The 20091-nt window shown below is 45.0% G+C and overlaps 1 protein-coding gene across 4 annotated transcripts; it reads right to left on the bottom strand.

Annotated features, from left to right (window-relative positions):
• Positions 1 to 1328: 1328 nt before the first annotated feature.
• Positions 1329 to 20067, bottom strand: CCHCR1 (coiled-coil alpha-helical rod protein 1). 4 transcript variants are annotated; one of them, XM_081182016.1, is made up of 18 exons: positions 19972 to 20067; positions 18296 to 18382; positions 16732 to 16936; positions 15046 to 15556; positions 14586 to 14728; positions 14370 to 14490; positions 12696 to 12806; positions 12373 to 12522; positions 11756 to 11866; positions 11461 to 11567; positions 10676 to 10788; positions 6613 to 6691; positions 5937 to 6067; positions 4395 to 4604; positions 3233 to 3334; positions 2273 to 2424; positions 2078 to 2189; positions 1329 to 1530 (listed from the first exon to the last, which is right to left on the bottom strand). In XM_081182016.1, exons 2-18 carry the CDS (start codon positions 18363 to 18365, stop codon positions 1427 to 1429), a joined length of 2532 nt encoding a protein of 843 aa, XP_081038142.1. In that variant the 5' UTR covers positions 18366 to 18382; positions 19972 to 20067; the 3' UTR covers positions 1329 to 1426. The 4 variants fall into 4 exon arrangements, with proteins under 4 accessions (XP_081038142.1, XP_081038144.1, XP_081038145.1 ...); XM_081182018.1 differs by lacking the exon at positions 19972 to 20067 and adding an exon at positions 19638 to 19965; XM_081182019.1 differs by lacking the exon at positions 19972 to 20067 and adding an exon at positions 19054 to 19079.
• Between the last annotated feature and the right edge of the window lie 24 nt (positions 20068 to 20091).

Genomic DNA, 20091 nt, shown 5'->3' on the forward strand with positions numbered 1-20091 from the left:
AAAAATGAGAGGCACAAATACAAGATGGGGGACACCTGGCTTGAGAGCAGTACATGTGAAAAGGATCTAGGAGTCTTGGTTGACCACAAACTTGACATGAGCCAACAGTGTGACGCGGCAGCTAAAAAAGCCAATGCAATTCTGGGCTGCATCAATAGGAGTATAGCATCTAGATCAAGGGAAGTAATAGTGCCACTGTATTCTGCTCTGGTCAGACCTCACCTGGAGTACTGTGTCCAGTTCTGGGCACCACAGTTCAAGAAGGACAGTGACAAACTGGAACGTGTCCAGAGGAGGGCAACCAAAATGGTCAAAGGCCTGGAAACGATGCCTTATGAGGAACGGCTAAGGGAGCTGGGCATGTTTAGCCTGGAGAAGAGGAGGTTAAGGGGTGATATGATAGCCATGTTCAAATATATAAAAGGATGTCATATAGAGGAGGGAGAAAAGTTGTTTTCTGCTGCTCCAGAGAAGCGGACACGGAGCAATGGATCCAAACTACAAGAAAGAAGATTCCACCTAAACATTAGGAAGAACTTCCTGACAGTAAGAGCTGTTTGACAGTGGAATTTGCTGCCAAGGAGTGTGGTGGAGTCTCCTTCTTTGGAGGTCTTTAAGCAGAGGCTTGACAACCATATGTCAGGAGTGCTCTGATGGTGTTTCCTGCTTGGCAGGGGGTTGGACTTGATGGCCCTTGTGGTCTATTCCAACTCTATGATTCTATGAATACATCCTGATTTATTTATAGAGCAGATCTGGCTCAGGGAGTGTTTTTCAACAACATTCATACCCAGCTTGAAAGAGGAGGTGGTCTTCTAACTCAGTTGCTGTTTGATAGCTAGACTTCACAAGAAGAATGAAGTGTCATTTTGTATTCACAGAATCAGAAAAGAGCAGTTGAAAGGGACACCCAAAGGGTCATATTGAAAACAGACAAATGAAACTGGCAGTTAGTCAGCAGAGAGATGTGTCTTAAGCTCTGTACTTAAGTGATGTTTGTACATGTCTCAGACTAGCTAAGCCCTGCCCCTCCATTTCACATCCTTTGTACATTATATACCCTTGCTGAGTAATTGTGTTCATCCAGCTTAGCTACCCAATCACCCATATTGTATTAATTGTATAAGGCATTGTAAACTCCCCTGAACATTTTTTAGGCTGAACACAAGAATATATGTATCTTACGCAGTTAGTGGGTGGTTTGCATCAACAGTGTATATAAGAAGCCCTCAACCAAGATTGGTAGGGAGGAAATGAGATGTGGGAGGTAATGACGTGTTTTAGAGACTAGGTTTTTTAAAAAAACACTTCCAATATAAATGCCTATGTGCCTATAAAAATAATTTTTATTTACAGACATCTTTCTATCCATTTCCATGGCCTGGTGTCTCCAAGCAGATTTTTCTTCCCCTGGAGGGATTTATACTTAAGTGCCCTTGTTGGTGTCTCTCTCTTTGTCTGCTGCTTCTTCTTCTCCCAGTATAGCAGCACCCAATACCTGTAGGTCATCCAGCACAGCAAACAGAGACTCTGTAGGAAGAGGGAGAAAAGCCCGTAAGATCATGGAGTGATGGAGATCAGTGGAGAATGCCAGTGAGGTAGATGCTCTTAACCTGGTGACCACTGGGATGAGTGTTGAGAAGAATAGGGAAGAACAGAAACAGGAAGGCTTCTATATCTGGCAGTTAAAAGAATTGCAAGGGATTGTGGGAAGGGAAACGGCACACCTGCCAACTGTAGGATGTAGCAAGACATACCAAGCTGCCCTATTATCAGGGCCAGCCCTATCATTAGTCAGAGTGAAGCAGTTGCCTCAGACAGATGCTTGTGGGGAGGGCACAGACAGTAGCAGCAACATGTTGGGGAACAGAACTGAACATAGCCGCTTCTGAAGCCTGCCTGCTGCTGTAAAGTGTGGTGGAATAGTATGTTGAATCTTCTGTCAGCACAAGCATTTCAGCTGTTCTGGGGTCAATTTTGGTGGGAGCAAGTGCGGGGGGGAGGGGAGCCCTGTTGTGCAAGCCGAAGTCCTTGCCCAGGGTTCTGCTGATGCAACTCACTGGATCCCACCCTATACCTTTAGATGGAGGCTTAGATCCGGTCTTCTCAATTGATTCTGCTGGGCCCTGGACTGCTGCGAGCCGATTCTGTCGATGCTGGACCAACAGCCCTTCCTCCCTCAAGGTAGCCTGTGCATGGAAAGAGCCAGATGTTGACGGATGCCACAGGCACCAATATGGGGCAGCCATGTGCCTTCACTCCTTGAACGTACCATCAGCAGATTCTTGTCCCTCTCAAGCTCCTGCAGACGTCCTTCAAGTTGTGCCATTTCCTGCTGCGTGGCAGACTCTTGCAGCTTGGCAAGTTCGTCGCTGCGAGCTTTGTCTCTTGCTGCCTGTCGCTCAGCCTGGCGTAGGGCAACCACTGCAGACACACAAAGCAGGAGGGAGGATCAAAAGAGGGATGAGAAGCAGAGAGGGGAGTAAAGAAGGTTTGGCTCCGCCTGCAGTGCAGCAGACCAAAAGCTACTTTATGCAGAGTCAAACCACTGATCCAGCTATCAGTGTCATCTACTGCAACTGCCCTAGGAACACAGGAAGCAGCTATACACTAAGGTAGTCCCCTTGGTTCATCTGCCTCAGTATTATCCACAAAGGCTGACAGCGGCTTTCCAGGGCTTCAGGCAGGGATCTTTCTCAGCCCTACTTAGAAATGTCAGGGATTCAACCTAGGACCAATTGCATGTAAAACAGATGCTCTACCACTGGGCTATGACAACAACTATCAGGCTTCAGGCAGGGATTTTTCCCAGTCCTGCTGCTGCAGGTGACTTTCCCCCCAAATGGAAATACAAGTGGCTGAACTTGAGACCTTCTGCATAAAAGTATATAATCTATCCCTGAGCTGTGGCCCTCAGTACTGACTCTACATTACGCACAGTGAATCAGATGCCCAATCTTTGTCAACAAAAGTGCCTGCTATTTAATACATAAGTTTTCACAAGAAGACTCCTTTTGGATTTTCTGCCTCAGGCACCAAAACACACCCCAGTAGCCTCTTTCCATTTACAGGCAATCCACAATTTGAACAGGTCATTGTGTGCGGCGGCAGAGCATGCGTATGGCCGTTATGCCCGGCCCCCTTTCCCAGCCACTCCAAAGTCACTGCGATGTGTGCATCAATTGGACACGTGTATATTGGTTGTTGCCTGTACAGCTGTTGTGCTGCTCACCTGCCTTTGTGTGTTCCCTCCGTGCTTCATTGAGCCCTCTCTCCATTTCTGACAGATCCTTGCGCATCTGTGTTTCAATTTCAGTTACCTTCTCCTGCAGGGCTATGTAGAAAGGGCATGAAAATGACAATAGGCAGGGGTTTTGCCCCCCATCCCACGATGCCTTGCTCATTACAGTACTGTATCAGGAAGTCATGCATCAAATCTCTCAGGTGGCAGAGCCTTCTCTGACTCTTAACTGTATTTACAAGCGTTCTCACGTTTTCAGTATCCAGTGGCTTCTGCCCTTGGTGGACAGCCCTTACCTTTTGCACATTTGATCACTGACAGCTCTCTATGCTTTTCTAAATGCAGGCCCAGACTCACCAAGCCAAAAGCAGCCCTACAGCCACAAATGGTGGCCTACCAGGAGCTAGATGAGAGGTGGGGAACCCTTTTCAGCTCAAGTGCCACATGGCGGTGGGCAGCGCCAGGTGAAAAAAACGGGATGTGGTTAGAGGCAAAAGTGGGTGAAAAAACATGCAACGGAAGTCAGATATACCGGACTCAAGGGTTTCTGTTCACACCCACCTCTCTCCATCCAGGCAAGTGAGAGGCATCATCCTAGTTCAATACTACACTCCAGTGAAGCAAAAGTACTTGAAGAAGGCAAGTACACGGATGCATAGAATACTTTGAGGTTCTTGCGTCAAGTGATGGCTGATTTAGCTCAGGTCCTTTTGGCCCTGCAGTGCAACCTTTCCTCAACAGTCTAAGAAAGATTTTTCTAAGGTGCAGGCCTGTCATCTTTTGGTGTGCTACAAGGAAAAAAGGGATTGGCCTAGTTGTCAAACCAGGGACCTTTCACAGGAGCAGCAAGAAACATATACCTCAAACAAACAAGCCTCATTGACAGGTATTCGACCCGAGACCTTGTGTGCATCAGGTGTTTCAGTGGCAGAGCTCTTGTCTCATTCCAACCCAGATGTTCATCCTATGTATATGTTTGTGTGCTGCAACTGTGCTCAGGGAGTGTACTTCACTTTGTGTTTGCTTGTTTTCTGGTAGCCATGTACAAGAGAAGGGGAGGCATAAGCAAAAGCCAATTTAAAAGCTCATCATGCCTCACCTCTGAAGTTAATCATTCCTTCCCCAGAAAAAATGCAGCATGTCCCTAAGATACCTGTTTCATACTCCGCTCTTAACTGTCCCAGCTCCTGCCTCAAACTCTCTGCAGCCTCTTCACTCCTCTGCAGGTTGCTGCAGCTTGCCTCCAGCTGCTTCTCTGTGGCCTCCTGTTGCTGCCTCAGTGTCTGTTCCACCAGTGCCTTTGCCTCCAGTGCCTCCTGCAGGCTCTGCAATGACTCCCTCGTTTTCCTGAGCTCAAGCTCCGCTGTAGGACAGGGGGGAGACAGTCAGTTGAGGGCAGTGCCCAGCAATCCAATATACCCAAATCACCTCCCCACTGCTTTTCTACACCTAGTTTCTGGGTGCTGTCACTGACAGTAGGGCCTAGTTCTGTGCCCGAACCATCTTATTACAGGTTCTGTCTTGGGCCCGGTCTTATTCAACATCTTTATCAACGACTTGGATGATGGACTCAAGGGCATCCTGATCAAATTTGCAGATGACACCAAACTGGGAGGGGTGGCTAACACCCCAGAGGACAAGATCACACTTCAAAACGACCTTGACAGATTAGAGAACTGGGCCAAAACAAACAAGATGAACTTTATAACAGGGAGAAATGTAAAGTATTGCACTTGGGCAAAAAAAATGAGAGGCACAAATACAAGATGGGGGACACCTGGCTTGAGAGCAGTACATGTGAAAAGGATGTAGGAGTCTTGGTTGACCACAAACTTGACATGAGCCAACAGTGTGACGCGGCAGCTAAAAAAGCCAATGCAATTCTGGGCTGCATCAATAGGAGTATAGCATCTAGATCAAGGGAAGTAATAGTGCCACTGTATTCTGCTCTGGTCAGACCACACCTGGAGTACTGTGTCCAGTTCTGGGCACCACAGTTCAAGAAGGACACTGACAAACTGGAACGTGTCCAGAGGAGGGCAACCAAAATGGTCAAAGGCCTGGAAACGATGCCTTATGAGGAACGGCTAAGGGAGCTGGGCATGTTTAGCCTGGAGAAGAGGAGGTTAAGGGGTGATATGATAGCCATGTTCAAATATATAAAAGGATGTCACATAGAGGAGGGAGAAAGGTTGTTTTCTGCTGCTCCAGAGAAGCGGACACGGAGCAATGGATCCAAACTACCAGAAAGAAGATTCCACCTAAACTTTAGGAAGAACTTCCTGACAGTAAGAGCTGTTTGACAGTGGAATTTGCTGCCAAGGAGTGTGGTGGAGTCTCCTCCTTTGGAGGTCTTTAAGCAGAGGCTTGACAACCATATGTCAGGAGTGCTCTGATGGTGTTTCCTGCTTGGCAGGGGGTTGGACTCGATGGCCCTTGTGGTCTCTTCCAACTCTATGATTCTATGATTCTAGGTGGTGACTCACTGAAAATTATTCCTCGCACAAATTCCCTGCACATAATAAACTAGCAGGAGAATAATAGGTTCAACCTGTACTACCTGACATTAGGTCTTCTGAGTGCAGGGAATTTGTTCTGTATGGAGAATTCATTCAGGTGAACCCTCACCTGTGGTCTTAAACTGTACAGATACAGCTATGTCACCTTAGTGAGAAGAGGGCTCAGAGTTGGTCACCTTGCTCTTTTGCTTCAGCCACTTTCTTCTCTATGAGTTGAGCCCCACGTTTAAGCTCCAGTGAGAGTTGATCCCGTTCTTTGTGCAACATCTGTAGTTCAGCTTGAAGGTCTTCATAAGATGGCTGAATCCTGGGGAGGAAGTAGAGAGATCAGAAGTTCAGTCGTAACCCTGGACACTCAAGTGTTTCAATTGCACAGGGGTAAAATTTTGGCTGACTGCACTAGTTAACCAAAAAGTTGTTGTTGCCAGAATCCCACTCCTCCACAAGGCTGGGCCAAGTCATTCAACTCTGCCTTTGCTTCAGTTAGATATTTTGCTGTTAGGCTAGACCTTGGCTTCCAGCTCTACCCAGCAAAAGCCAAATACTATTCCTAGAAACTCAGGGACTTTAATCCCCAACTTTTGCTATCTCTGCTCTAACACAGAAGATACTAAATTCTCTTAACTGGAGACTGAGCTATTCAAAGGGTAAAGTCTTGAATGGACTGGAACTGAAATGGCACAGGCAATGTCTCTTATTTCTGTCTTAGTTTCTGTATACGAAGCAGAAAGCTTAAGCACAGCAACTTTGCGGTGAAGACCATTCCGCAAAGCATTCTGTCCTTTCAAGGAAGAAGTATGCACAGTCACCAACTCTTCACAGCCTGCACTGAGATTAGAGTTTTGAACTTACTTCTCATCGTCTGATCTTGTGGTGCAAGATTTCTCCTCTTGCTGAAGTCTGGCTAGTGCTATCTTCTGGCATACCAACCCTGGAAGCCATAATTATTCAGTTATTCATTGACAGAAGTTTATCAGCTTTTTAAAAAAGCAATAAATCTAGGCAAAAAGCTCATTTTGGGACCTTGGCCACTTATATACTAGGAGCAGGGAACCTGTGGCCTTCCAGATGTTGCAAAACTGCAGCTCTCATCATCCCGGACCATTGGTCATGCTGGCTGGGGCTCATGGGAATTGTAATCCATTCATGTCTAGAGGGTCACAGTTTAGCCGCTCCTATTCTAGACTTTAGTGCTAAAGAGAAGCAAACGTATTAGTTGTTATAATATACAGGAGGAAAAACACAGCACAAAAACAGCCCAGGTGGTCATCCCACTGGTAAGTAAAAATGAAGATCCTATGAAAACATGTTGCAAAAAGAAAATATGTATGCTGACCACAATTTCCATTTAGAATGCAGGGGCGGGGGAGAGACGTGCATGTGGACTCCACAAATTGAGAATTCTTTTTTAATAGTGCAGACTATCATAGGCCCTTGAGGCTTTACCTGCCAAAACAGATATATGTTTGGGGCCGGCAACAGAAATCCCAAGTACAGTGCTGAAAACAAAGTATGCATATTAAGGTATGGAAATAATTGTTGAGTTTGGGTTCTGGGTTGTTGTTGTTTTTTGCAGACTCATTCAAAACATGCATACTTCATGCTGAACCCCCCTGTCTCTGAAGCCTAGAAAACTATAGCAATGAACAGTTGTTGCAGAAATAAGAGGAACAGGCAAAGAGGTGAAAAGCTGCTGGGCAGGGGTGGGAAACCTCAGGCCTCGGGGCCAAAGATGACCCTCTAAGCCTCTATCTGGTCCTCGAGACACCTCATCCCTCCCAGGCTCTGCTTCAAACAGCCCTTGAGAGCCTTTGCTTGGCTAGATTGCATCCTTGAGTTTTAATCATGCCTCTTGCTTCCTAGATGCAGGCTAGAGGACTGAGTGAAGAAATCAGCCTACTGTGCAAAGGCAAAATTTACACTTATGGCTCCGCTTATTTTTCTTTTTGGTCACACCCGCCACAGGCATAGGGCCCCCAGGTGGAAATGTGACCCTTGGTCTGACAAAAGGTTCCCCAGTCCTGCTGCAGGGATTTCAAACTGAGAGGGATTTGCAGCACACTGTAGACTTACCAGTTTTATGCTGCTTTAACTATCATGATTTCCCAAAAATAATTGTGGGAACTGTAGCTTAGCGAAGATGCAGTGATCTCTATTGGAAACCTCTACAATTGCTAACAGAATGACAATTCCTTTGACAGCCTAAGCGTGTGCCTGTTCAGGGACAAATTCAGTGAGGCTTGCGCCAAAGTGTGAATAGAGTTATAGCTTGGGGCTAAAGCTTCAGTCAGTCCCATTCAAAAAAGGGCAGAGAGAGAGAGAGAGAGAGAACAGAATCCTAGTCACACTTATATGGAAATTATCTCAACTGAACTCAGTATGACCTTCTACTTAAAAGTTAAAATATGCATAGCACAATATTGGATTGTCAAGTCTGTGGATTAAGATAAGGCACCTGAGAGATTTGAGGGGAGGGGAAAGGTTGTCTGTGGAGTCTCTGAAAATAATCTGAAGTATGTCTGGTATGTTGGGAGGGAACATTATGTGAACAGAGCAACATCTAGGGATGGCAAAAAGGAAAGCACTTTAACTGTTGTGAAATTCATTAACATATAGATAATAAAGAATAAAGGGTTTGTCTGCAACCATCTAAATTAGTGTTTTGACTGTAGTTATAAATGTCAATGAGCTTAAAATAATGTAGCCAGAAGAAAGGTATAGGAAATCCCTTAGACACGGCTGACCCAATGTATTTTTCTGCCTCAGGGAAAGAACAAGAGTGCACTCCCATTCCTTTCTGTGTATGGAAAGACTGGCAGTCATATCTTAACACCATTTAACACCTCTGGTGCTAGGACAATGCCTTCTTCAGCACCTAAGGCAAGCCATACAAAGACTGACAGGGGAACTTGAGCCTACCCCTCCCTTGCAATCTACTACATGAGGTAGCTGCCTTAAAAAAGTATTTGTTTAACAAGATTTATATATCACTTGATTGCTCTAAAACACTTTAAGCAGTTCACATTGCAAAATAAAGCAATAAAATTATTCAAAATATTCAAACCATGATTGAAATCAACAGCTGAGAAAAAGTGAAACTAGATGGGCTTGTGTAGAAACAAAACATGTTTTAAGCAGGCACTGGAAAGATTACAGTGAAGGCACCTGCCTGATGTCAATAGGCAGGAAGTTTCAAAACTTTAGTGCCACCCCACTAAAAAAATAGTTTCTTACAAGTGTGGAAAGTGTATTATGTAAATAAGGTCAAGGACCCCTGGACGGTTAAGTCCAGTCAAAGCTTACATCAGAGGGAAGATAATATCTTTCTCTGCCCATAAAGCCAAGCTGCAAAGATTAAAAGAAAATAATTTTAAAAATTCTTTAAAAACACTGTGGGGCGATATGGCAAATAACCCATCTAAGATTACATATGAAAGAATACAACAACTAACATTAGAACTGAATAATAGACTAGCTCAAAAAATTGAGTTCAGCCTACTAAGTCTAAGACAAACATATTGGGAACAGGGAGAAAGACCAACAAAAATTCTAGCTAATCGTCTAAAACAAAAGAAAGTGAACCAAATAATACCCTTAATAAGAAATGAAAATAACATCACAGCAACCTCATCAGTAGATATCAATAATGAATTTTTTTAATTCTACAAAAAATTATATGAAGGGCCAGAAAATATATCAGAGAATGAGGTGGAAAAACTTCTTTCAAGATATTAAAATACCAACTATTGAAGAATATCAAAAGGATATGCTATCAGCACCCCTAAATATATTAGATATTGAGAATGTCATAGATACAATGGGAAATGGGAAATCACCTGGACCAGACCACCTTCCTATAGAATGGTATAAAATATTCAAAAATCTACTAGTCCCCAGACTTCTAAAAGTCTATGAGGAAATAGCTCATAAAGGTATATCTGCTACAACATTCAATGAAGCTTTAATACTAATTATACCAAAACCTAACAAAGACCCTACTAAATGTGCAAATTATAGACCAATATCATTAATGAATGTTGATGCAAAGATTTTGAATGCAATATTGGCAGCAAAATTACAAAAAGTTATTCAAGACTTGATACCTAATAATCAAACAGGTTTTATAAAAACAAGGCAAGCTACAGATAATATCAGATTAACAATAGATTTGATAAATTTAAATAAAGATGAAGAGGAGTTTATAAGATTGTCATTAGATGCAGAAAAGGCTTTTAACAGAATATATAAAGAATTAATAGGGTTTGTGTTACGTAAATTTGGCTTCCCTATTTGTTGTTGTTGTTTAGTCGTTTAGTCGTGTCCGACTCTTCGTGACCCCATGGACCAGAGCACGCCAGGCACTCATGTCTTCCACTAGATTACTGTAATTGGATTAAAATGATTTATAAAAACCCAACATCCCGGATTGTTACAAATGGAAGAATTTCGAATTTGATTACAGTGGTACCTCGGGTTAAGTACTTAATTCGTTCCGGAGGTCTGTTCTTAACCTGAAACTGTTCTTAACCTGAAGCACCACTTTAGTTAATGGGGCCTCCTGCTGCTGCCGCACCGTCAAAGCACAATTTCTGTTCTCATCCTGAAGCAAAGTTCTTAACCCGAGGTAGTATTTCTGGGTTAGCGGAGTCTGTAACCTGAAGTGTATGTAACCTAAGGTACCACTGTTTTTTTCAAGGGTGTATCCACCACCATGAGGGTAGGATCCTAACTCATAAATAAAAACAATGCAAACAAAGTAAAGAGATTATAATATTATGGTTAACGTAGCTTCACTAGGTATATGGAAGTAACTGAGACTCTTGTGGGTCAAGATATGCCCAGCAAGAATATCAAGATTTGTGTTTGGCGATGGAAGATTGTATGTCTAGATTGCAAAATGGCTTGCCACCATTACCTTGGACAGTGTCCACTCTCTTGGCTGCAAAAGCAACTCTGTTTCCCAGTCCCATGAGGCGTGACAAGGCTGCTCTCCATGATTCTTCCTGTCCAGTCAGCTGCTGGCTTAGCCTGTGGAGCGGAAGAAGACACAGCATCTTAGCCTGGACCATTAAATGAAAGTTAGCCAAGAGCAAGGAAGGAGCAGGAAGACTTCTGTAAATTGGAGGTGTCAAATAAATGGCCTTTGGGCTTTCTCAGGCTCTCTGCAGTCCTCAATACCTGGAGGACCACAGAGCTGGGGGAACCCAACCATAATAATAATAATAATAATAATAATAATAATAATAATAATAGTAATTTATTATTTATACCCCGCCCATCTGGCTGGGCTTCCCCAGCCACTCTGGGCGGCTTCCAAAAGAATATTAAAATACTATAATACATAAAACATTAAAAGCTTCCCGAAACAGGGCTGCCTTCAGATGTCTTCTAAAAGCCTGGTAGTTGTTGTTCTCTTTGACATCTGGTGGGAGGGCGTTCCACAGGGAGGGCGCCACTACCGAGAAGGCCCTCTGCCTGGTTCCCTGTAACTTGGCTTCTCGCAGTGAGGGAACTGCCAGAAGGCCCTTGGTGCTGGACCTCAGTGTCCGGGTAGAACGATGGGGGTGGAGACGCTCCTTCAGATATACTGGACCAAGGCCGTTTAGGGCTTTAAAGGTCAGCACCAACACTTTGAATTGTGCTCGGAAACGTTTCAAGACCGGTGTTATGCGGTGTTATTGCTTTGTCTTTCCTAGTTACCTGCTGACAAAATCCCCCAGGCCCCGAAGGGCATTTTCAGCGGTCTCTGCCCTCCGTTGAAGATCCTGTGCCAAATCATTCGAGCGCAATGCCTCTGCCTGCAGAGTCTGGAAGGAATGAGAAAGCTCTAAGCAATACTCTCCCCCTTAAAGAGAGAGGTCCTAAATTCACTTGTCAAGAACGCCTCCGCCCTTTAGCATCACCTTTCAGCTCTTAACCCTGTTTTAATGGGGAAAAGGATGTGCCCCTTTCCAATCTTGCCTTCTTGGGCAAGGGGCATATGAGAACAACTTACTTTGTTTCTCACTCTTTCCATATCTGCTTCAGCAGATTTGTCTTCTAGGCTGTGGAGCAACAGTGCCACCTTCTGGTCTCTGGACTCCACTTCACCTTCTAGCTCTTTGACCTGTAGGCAGAAAATTAAGACCTGGCTTATTATCAAGTAAGCTTTGCATTTAACAATTTGACTGCTAACAACATTGCTTGCGGCAGATTGCTCCACCCATCTTCTGCCAACCTGCTTGCTTTCAAGAGACGCCCCGAGACCCCCAGGTATAGGGTGGTATATAAATTCAAAAAATAATAATTTCATCTCCAACCAAAGTAGAAAGATAGCAGGTATCTTCAAGGACTTCTCCCTCTTCTGATAGTCCAGTTGGTAGCAGGCAACTTTTATTTTTTTACTAGCCTGGTAACAGTTGCCAGGCTCCTCCACAACTAGCATGAATTCAGATATCTCTGTAATCCTCACAGAAACCTCAGATTCCCTTCCTGGAGATCCCAGGAGTCCTGACTCACAATTCTCATGCTCTTCCACACTCCATTTTCAAAAAACCTACCTAGGAGCTTGGGCTTTCAGGTTCACCCTGCTCCACTCCAACACAGCCCCCCTCCCTCAAATCAAGCACATACCTTCCTTTCTAGCACTTTGGTAGTATCCCTGTGACTGAGCTCCTGAGATTTCAGCTGCACCAGGAGACAAAATACTTTCTCCCGCCACCGAGTCAGCAGGTACTGCCATTTCTGAGATGATTCAGGCCGGAGAGGATCCTCAAGATGCACCTGAAATGATCAAATATGAAATAAAACAGTTTTTAAGAAGGGTGTATGTGTACCCAATACCCAATCAATCAAAAGAGTTATTTTGAATAGTTTGCAGTTCTGTCATCTACTATTTGGGACCCACAAAGCTACTATTCTTCACTATCATACCCACTGTCCTCAAATGTATTTACCTTCTTGCTGAGCTCCGTCTCCTGTAGTGTCAGAATATCGCTGAGGGAAGTTAGGCGAACCTGCAGCAGCTCAGCTGTAATTTTCAGGGCATCCTTCTCTTCTTCCAGTTGCTGAAATAGGAGCAAAATAATGTTGCAGTCATACTGCATACTCATAAATCCATGCAGAAGAAAAGGAGCTCTGCTATTTGAAGTGCCTTGTGTTACCTTTCCTATCCTGGGCTGCTTCCATACTGGGCATTTCATGTGGAACAGCCACACTTTGTTCTCTCACTTTTTATGGGGCATCTGCATGCTGTCATGAACAAAGTATTCCGTTCCTGTTTTCTGTGCTCAACATTCCTTCCTCCACTCCCCTGAACTCTGAAAATCTGACTTTTTAAAAAGCACAGTAGAACAGTTTGCACAATTCCTCCAGGTATTGGTAATTCATCAAGCAACTCTGCAGTAGATTATGGTTACCAGACGTCCTCGTTTCCCGGGGACAGTCCCCGGATTTACAAATCTGTCCCCGGATTTATATGTTAAGTGTTGTAGATTTATTAGTAGGGAATGAAAGTTGCATGATTGGTTCAACACCACAAGACACATCATATGAGGACTTCCGGCGAGGCAAAATGGCAGGCGTCATGGCAGCTCCTGAAGCCAGCCAGAGCCAACTGCGCTACCAGGCTGGCTCCGGGCTGCTGAGACTGCCGCTGCTGAGGGGGAACCGGGGACGCCCGGCGCGTTAACTGGGGGAACCGCTGACCCCCCCCCCACAACCCAAATTGAGCCGAGACTGAAAGTGCCCAGCCACCCGGCCAACTGCCCAGCAGCGCTCCAGTGCCAGGAAAACCCCAGAGCAGACGCAGGGAGAAGGAGGAGAGGAGAAGGGAGAGAGAGAGAGAGAGAGAGAGAGAGAGAGAGAGAGAGGAAGGAGAAAAAAGAGGGGAGCCCCGCCCTTGCCACACCACTGCCGCCACTGAGGAGGTAGGAAAGCACCGGGAGGGCAAGGACACGTGGCCGAGCCCAGGCCCGACCTGAGCCTACTCCACTCCAAGAGAGCAGGCCAGGGCCCAGAGGAAGGCCGTGAGACAGAGGAGACCACAAAAGAGAAGACATTGCTTCTTCTTCTTCTTTTTTTACTTTTTTAAAAATAACTTTTTTTCCTCTTTTCAAAAAAAAAGTGTTCCCGGATTCTTTGAAAAAAATCTGGTAACCTTACAGTAGATTGTATGTACTGCTCCAGCCATTTCTGAGGCTGGGGGTTAACCCTCAGGCGTGCAGGGGAAATTAGGCCTGGTAGGGTTCCTAACTTGGCCTGGGAAGTCCGTTTTCCCAAAACGGTGACCATCAGCCCCTCTCCTGATGTGATATGTAATGCCAGGTGTGGGACAGGTAAAGGCATGGCTAGGAACAATCAGAGGTCTTAAAGTGCTCTCTGACCCACTATGGCTCAAGCTCCACCCACCCCCACCTGAAGCTGGAGAAAGGGCAACAGGATGGTTATTTGGATTCCAGAAGGATGGAAGCAAAGTTGGTATTCCACTTGTAGCTTAAAGCACAACAGCAACACTTAAGAGCGGTTGGGACAAACCAGTCAGATAGGTGGGGTATAAATAATAAAATATCATCATAATCATCACTTAGATGCTGCTAACTGTCCATGTCTGAAAAGCCCCTGGGTCTCACCTGCACTCTGCTCATAAGTTGCTCCCGTTCAGCACTAGGCTGCTTTGACTCCTGTTCCCCAACATAGGTCTTCAGCTGCAGGAGCGAAGCATTCTGGGAAGCCAGCTCTGCCTCGGCTGCACTGAAGGAGAGAAATACAAGGGGTTGCCTTTGGCACAGCCTGGAGACAACCCCAATGGGCCCTTGGAGGAAAAGAACCTGGAGCAGTGATCACACCTGAGTTGGTTCTGGAGAACGTCTCTCTTCTCCCTTAGCTGGACAGCCTCCTTCTGCTGAGCCCCCAAATCCTGTTGGAGTGCCCACAGCTGCTGCTTCAGGGACGCAACTTCAGCCCCGTGGACTTCAGAAAGCCTGGACAACTGTGGAAAGAGAGGAAGAGGCTAACATCCTGGTGAGCAGCAACCTCCTGCTATTCACACTACTCTCCCAGAAAACCTAGAGCAAGGGATGGAGAACCTGCAGCCCACCAATAGCTGATGCACTGTAATTCCCATTATCTGCGACAGCTGGCTATGCTGTCTAAGGCTGGTGGGAACTGGAGTACAATAGCATTTGGAGGACCGCCATTCTCCACGGCTTGCAGAGACTTATCTAGCAGAGATGCCAATCCAAGTTTTTATTCTGCACCCACTCAAAACAACTTTTTCTCCCAGATTGCTTTCCTTTGAGCACTCACCTCCGCCTGGTGCTCCCTGAGCACTGTCTCTAGGCACTCTCGCACCCTTTCCTCTTGCCTCCTCTGCTCAGCATCTGCTTTTTCAAGGGCCTCCTGCAGCTCTCCTCGCGCCAGCCCAACTTCATGTCTGGCTCTTTCCTTGGTCAACTCCAGCTCCTCTTTCAGGGAATCGGCCTCCAAGCGCCTCTGCCTCCTAAGCTCCTCCAGCTCTACCTTGAGAGCCTCAATTTCCAGTCTGCTGCTGCTCCTGACTTCCTCCAATTCTGCCTTCAAGCCAGCAGCCTCTGCCTTGCTCCGGCTTTTTAGTGTTGCAAGCTCACTCTGAAGGTCAGAGAGGGTGTTTTCTCGACTGGCCACTGCTGCTTCTTGCTGGGCTGAGGCAACTCGGAAGGCAGCAAGCTCCGCCTCCAGTCGCTGGATCTCGTGGAGCTGGTGGGAGATGATCTCGGCCTGTTGGGACATGGCCAAGGTGTGACATATGCTTGAGGGCTCAGCTCCTCTATCCAATGACCTGTAAGATAAAGAATTTGTCATAACGTCCTCCCACCTCCAGGGGGCACTATTTTATGTCTTGCTAGTTAGCTCAAAAGTTCAGGGTGTTTCCATTCTAAGGGCTGCTGTTCAAGGAGTGAGCTGGTCACAAGCTGAACTCCAGTATATGGAATGATTCCCGGGGAAAAGGGGAGAAGACCACCAGAGAGATACAGCAAATAGAGCAAAGCTGGGGTACAATGTGCCTAGCAGGAGATGCTCTCAGTTCTCATTGTACTCAGTTCTTCAGTGGAGAGCCACAAGTTAAGGGAAGTGTCTCATAAAATCTATTTTTATTTCTGCAAACCTACGAAAACATGTACAGTGGTACCTTGGTTCTCAAACACCTTGGTTCCCAAATGCCAAAAACCCAGAAGTGTTCCGGTTTTTGAACGTTTTTCAGAAGCTGAATGTCTGATGCGGCTGTCAGCTATTGTTTCCAGGGCACCTACTCCAATCAGAAGCCGCATCTTAGTTTTTGAATGTTTTGGAACGGATTAAGTTTGATGCTTTTGCTGTTTATTCTGCATTTTTGTTTTTGAGGCTTTTTCGGTTAATTTGTTTTTGTGACTGTGTGGAACCCAGTTCAGCTACTGATTGTGTGACTGCGGAAATGGATAAAAGCCCCCCAGTCCAAACAATGACTATCATCAGTGCTAGTAAGAAAAAAAAATAATTTTAATTTTTATCATCTACAATACTGTCTTACTTATTTTATAGTACAGTACATTGATTATTGCTTTCATTTTATGGATCAGTGGTCTCGTTAGATAGTAAAATTCATGTTAAATTGCTGTTTTAGGGGCTGTTTTTTAAAGTCTGGAACGGATTAATCCATTTTGCATTACTTTCTATGGGAAAGCGCGCCTTGGTTTTGGAACACTTTGGTTTTGGAACGGACTTCCGGAACAGATTAAGTTTGAGAACCAAGGTACCACTGTATTTTTATTAAGCATGCTTGTTTTTACATTCTGTTTATTTCACCTGTGTTTTGATTAATGTTTTTGCACTATTTTATGTAAACTGCTTAGAGATTTTTGTTTTTTGATTACCTGGTCTATAAATGCTGTTAAATAAGTAAAATAATGTTCATAATTGGGTGGTATAGGGTGAAATGGATCAGAGGAAGGGGAGAAATTGTAGGGGTCATTTCACCTGGTTCTGGTTCCTGGTTCTTCTGCCTTATCTCCCTTTGTGGCCCATCTGTGGAGTTCATCCTTCAATCTCTGGTTTTCTCGCTTGAGTTCAACTGCCTCATAGTTAGGAAGGCAAGGGACATCCCAGGGCACTGTAGTAGAGACAGCTAGAGGTGGTGCTGACCGGCTCTGGAAATGTGAAGGTGGGATCAACTCCTTTGGCCCTAAGGAAGAAATGACAGCAGATTGCTATGACATTAGATTGCCACATAGCCCTGTTAGAAAGAGTTTAAGTGCAGGAAATAGGGTGATCTGGAAAACTTTCATTGAAAGGAAACCATTCATAATCGAGATGCAGAAAACAGATCCACATAACTGGTCTTCATACTAGCAGAAGTTGTGCAAAGCTAACACAAATTCTCACCAAACATAGTTAGCAACTGCAAAGGAGGGGTGAGAACTGACTAGAAAAGGAGGAGGAGGGATAGCCTGGCTTGCCTTGTGCTTTTAACAATATCTTGATTTGCAAAAACCAACAGGTGAAGCTTTGCACTACCATGTAAACATTATCTCCTGTCAATATTTGCTGCTCTTAAGAGGTGCTGCTCCAGAAACTAGTTGAAAAACCCTTCCTTATGCTGAAATGTGAATAACTGTGCACAATCTACATTTAAGGCCCACAGTTTCTGTAATGTAGTGGTTATCACGTTCACCTCACACGCGAAAGGTCCCTGGTTCGAAACCAGGCAGAAACAGTTTTATAGGGACGCATCCCTGCTCCTGCCAACCTAGCAGTTTGAAAGCATGTCAAAGTGTAAGTAGATAAATAGGTAGGAAGGTAAACAGCGTTTCTGTGCGCTGCTCTGGTTCGCCAGAAGCGGCTTAGTCATGCTGGCTACGTGACCCGGAAGCTGTACACCAGCTCCCTCGGCCAATAAAGCGAGATGAGCGTCGCAACCCCAGAGTCGGTCACGACTGGACCTAATGGTCAGGGGTCACTTTACCTTTACCTATGACTTGCTGGGTTTTTTAAATCACACTTGCCAGACAATAATGCTTCCTAAAGCAGTTTGTATCAGTCCAAATGTTGAAACAGTGCTGTTGGCAGCTACTGTATATAAATGAATATGATGCACAAGAAATATAGAAAGAATATGGGGGAAGATCAGTTTGACAATGCTGGAACAACCTTCACTTCAGTCATGCATTGCCTAACTTCAAATCATGGCAGGAGTCATTTCAGATGACAGTTCGGCAAATTCATACAATAAAGGCAGCCTTTCAAATAGCCAAGTAAGAAGCCATTTGGACTATATAGGCAACAACTATCATGTTCAGTTGTGACTAGAAACCAGCTTCACTGCTTAAGAACTGGCAAGATGAGTCTTCTATGGCTGGTTTTGGTAACCTAGTAGCTGCACTTTTTACTAACAGAGGCTTCATGTACTTTACAGATATTTTATCTAGAGTCCAGCAACATATAGGTAACTGTGGCTGGGCTCTCTTTGCATCGTAAGCAGGCAGCAAATATTTTAAAAATCAGTGTGTGGGGAATTGAGATAATAAATTTGCTCTTGCTTTACCAGTGGGCTTTGAACCTCTGAATGCAGCTGGTGGGTTCAGCCGTCTGTCTGGATCATTTCTTCTGTCCATGGTCCCAAGTCACTGTCCTTCAAAAGATACAGAAATGTTTACCTAATCTAACTTAATATTTTCAGGCTTGAACCCAAAGCTCTAGAACAGAAGGCATAACTCAGTGGTGTCCAAATTTTTTTCAAAGAGGGCCAGATTTGATGAAGTGAAGGGCCGTGGGGGCCGACCAACGTTGTTGACCTTTCTTTAACATTGAAGTTGTTGAACTCTTTTAGGGTTGGAGTTGTTGAGCTTCTTTTAGGATTGGTTTTTTTAGGATTTTACCCCAGGGAATAAACTGCCACAGCGGCCAGATTAAACTGACCAGATTAGGCCCCTGAAACGGACTTTAGAAATGCCTGGTCTAACTCATATGAAACAACCCCACTATAATAGCACTCAATGAGGCTATATACTACTCACATCTTACGGAAGTAATATAAAAGAATGCAATTTTTATAAATATAATAATATAAAATAATGCACTGTTCTTCAAGAGATCACAGGAGCCTCTCTCTAGAACCCATTCACACCTTATTGCCACCAAGGTAGCATATTTTGGCATAAAGTAGTATATAAATAAAAAGACAGATAAGATGACTTGGTCACTCTCATTCTGGTCCATAAAGCAGACAAAAACCCGGGAGGCTTTTTTGACTTTTATGCAGGCAGTTTGCAAACCCTTGGAGGAAAATAATGGGATTCACACACTTCCTTGTCAAGATTTGGTCGAGTTACAGATAGGTAGCCGTGTTGGTCTGCCATAGTCAAAATAAAAAAATTCCTTCCAGTAGCACCTTAAAGACCAACTAAGTTAGTTCTTCGTATGAGCTTTCGTGTGCATGCACACTTCTTCAGATACACTGAAACAGAAGTTGTCAGATCCTTCTATATAGTGAGAAGGTGGACTGGAAAGAGAAGCTGCTGAATTGCAACTCATTACCAAACTTAAAACCATGGAGAGACCTGGTCTGAACAAAGACATTGGATTCTTATCCCATTATACATGACTAAGCCATTTTTCACCTTCTCACCCCTTGCCTTTTTCCTGTAAGACCTATTGCAGTCGTTAAGAGTCGTCAACAGGCTCATCTCAGCTATCTGCCTATCCCCCATTCCCACCACCCTTCTGAGTTAACACCCCTCCCCACCTTCTCACTATATAGAAGGATCTGGCAACTTCTGTTTCAGTGTATCTGAAGAAGTGTGCATGCACACGAAAGCTCATACCAAGAACTAACTTAGTTGGTCTTTAAGGTGCTACTGGAAGGAAGATTTGGTCGAGTCTCCCATCGCTGACTAAGCTTTCTATTTCGAGTTGAGCATAAAAAGCACCGCTTCACTTCATCTAGAACAGCCCCAAACTGGGGGGTCTCCATCTGCTTTTTTTGGACTACAACTCCCATCATCCCTAGCTAGCAGGAACAGTGGTGGGGGATGATGGGAATTGTAGTCCTAAAACAGCTGGAGACCCCCCCCCCCAGTTTGGAAAACCCTCGCCTGGAACCCCATTTCTCCCCTTCGTCAGCTGCTTCCCACATCCCCGCACAAGGGCTACGCTGCTTCTGGCAGCCGCTGCGCCCTAACCCGCCACCACTGAGGGGAGGCGGCCCTTTTCCTCTCAAACCTCCGCCGACGCCGACTAACGCTCCACCAACCGACCCGGAGCCCGGACTGCTCATGCGCGAGCCGCGAGCCCGCTCCGAGGAAACGAACGCAAAAGGGACGCCCCACCCTTCAGCGCAAA

Source organism: Podarcis bocagei, assembly GCF_964188305.1.
Source record: "Podarcis bocagei genome assembly, chromosome: 2".
Taxonomy (NCBI): Eukaryota; Metazoa; Chordata; class Lepidosauria; order Squamata; family Lacertidae; genus Podarcis; species Podarcis bocagei.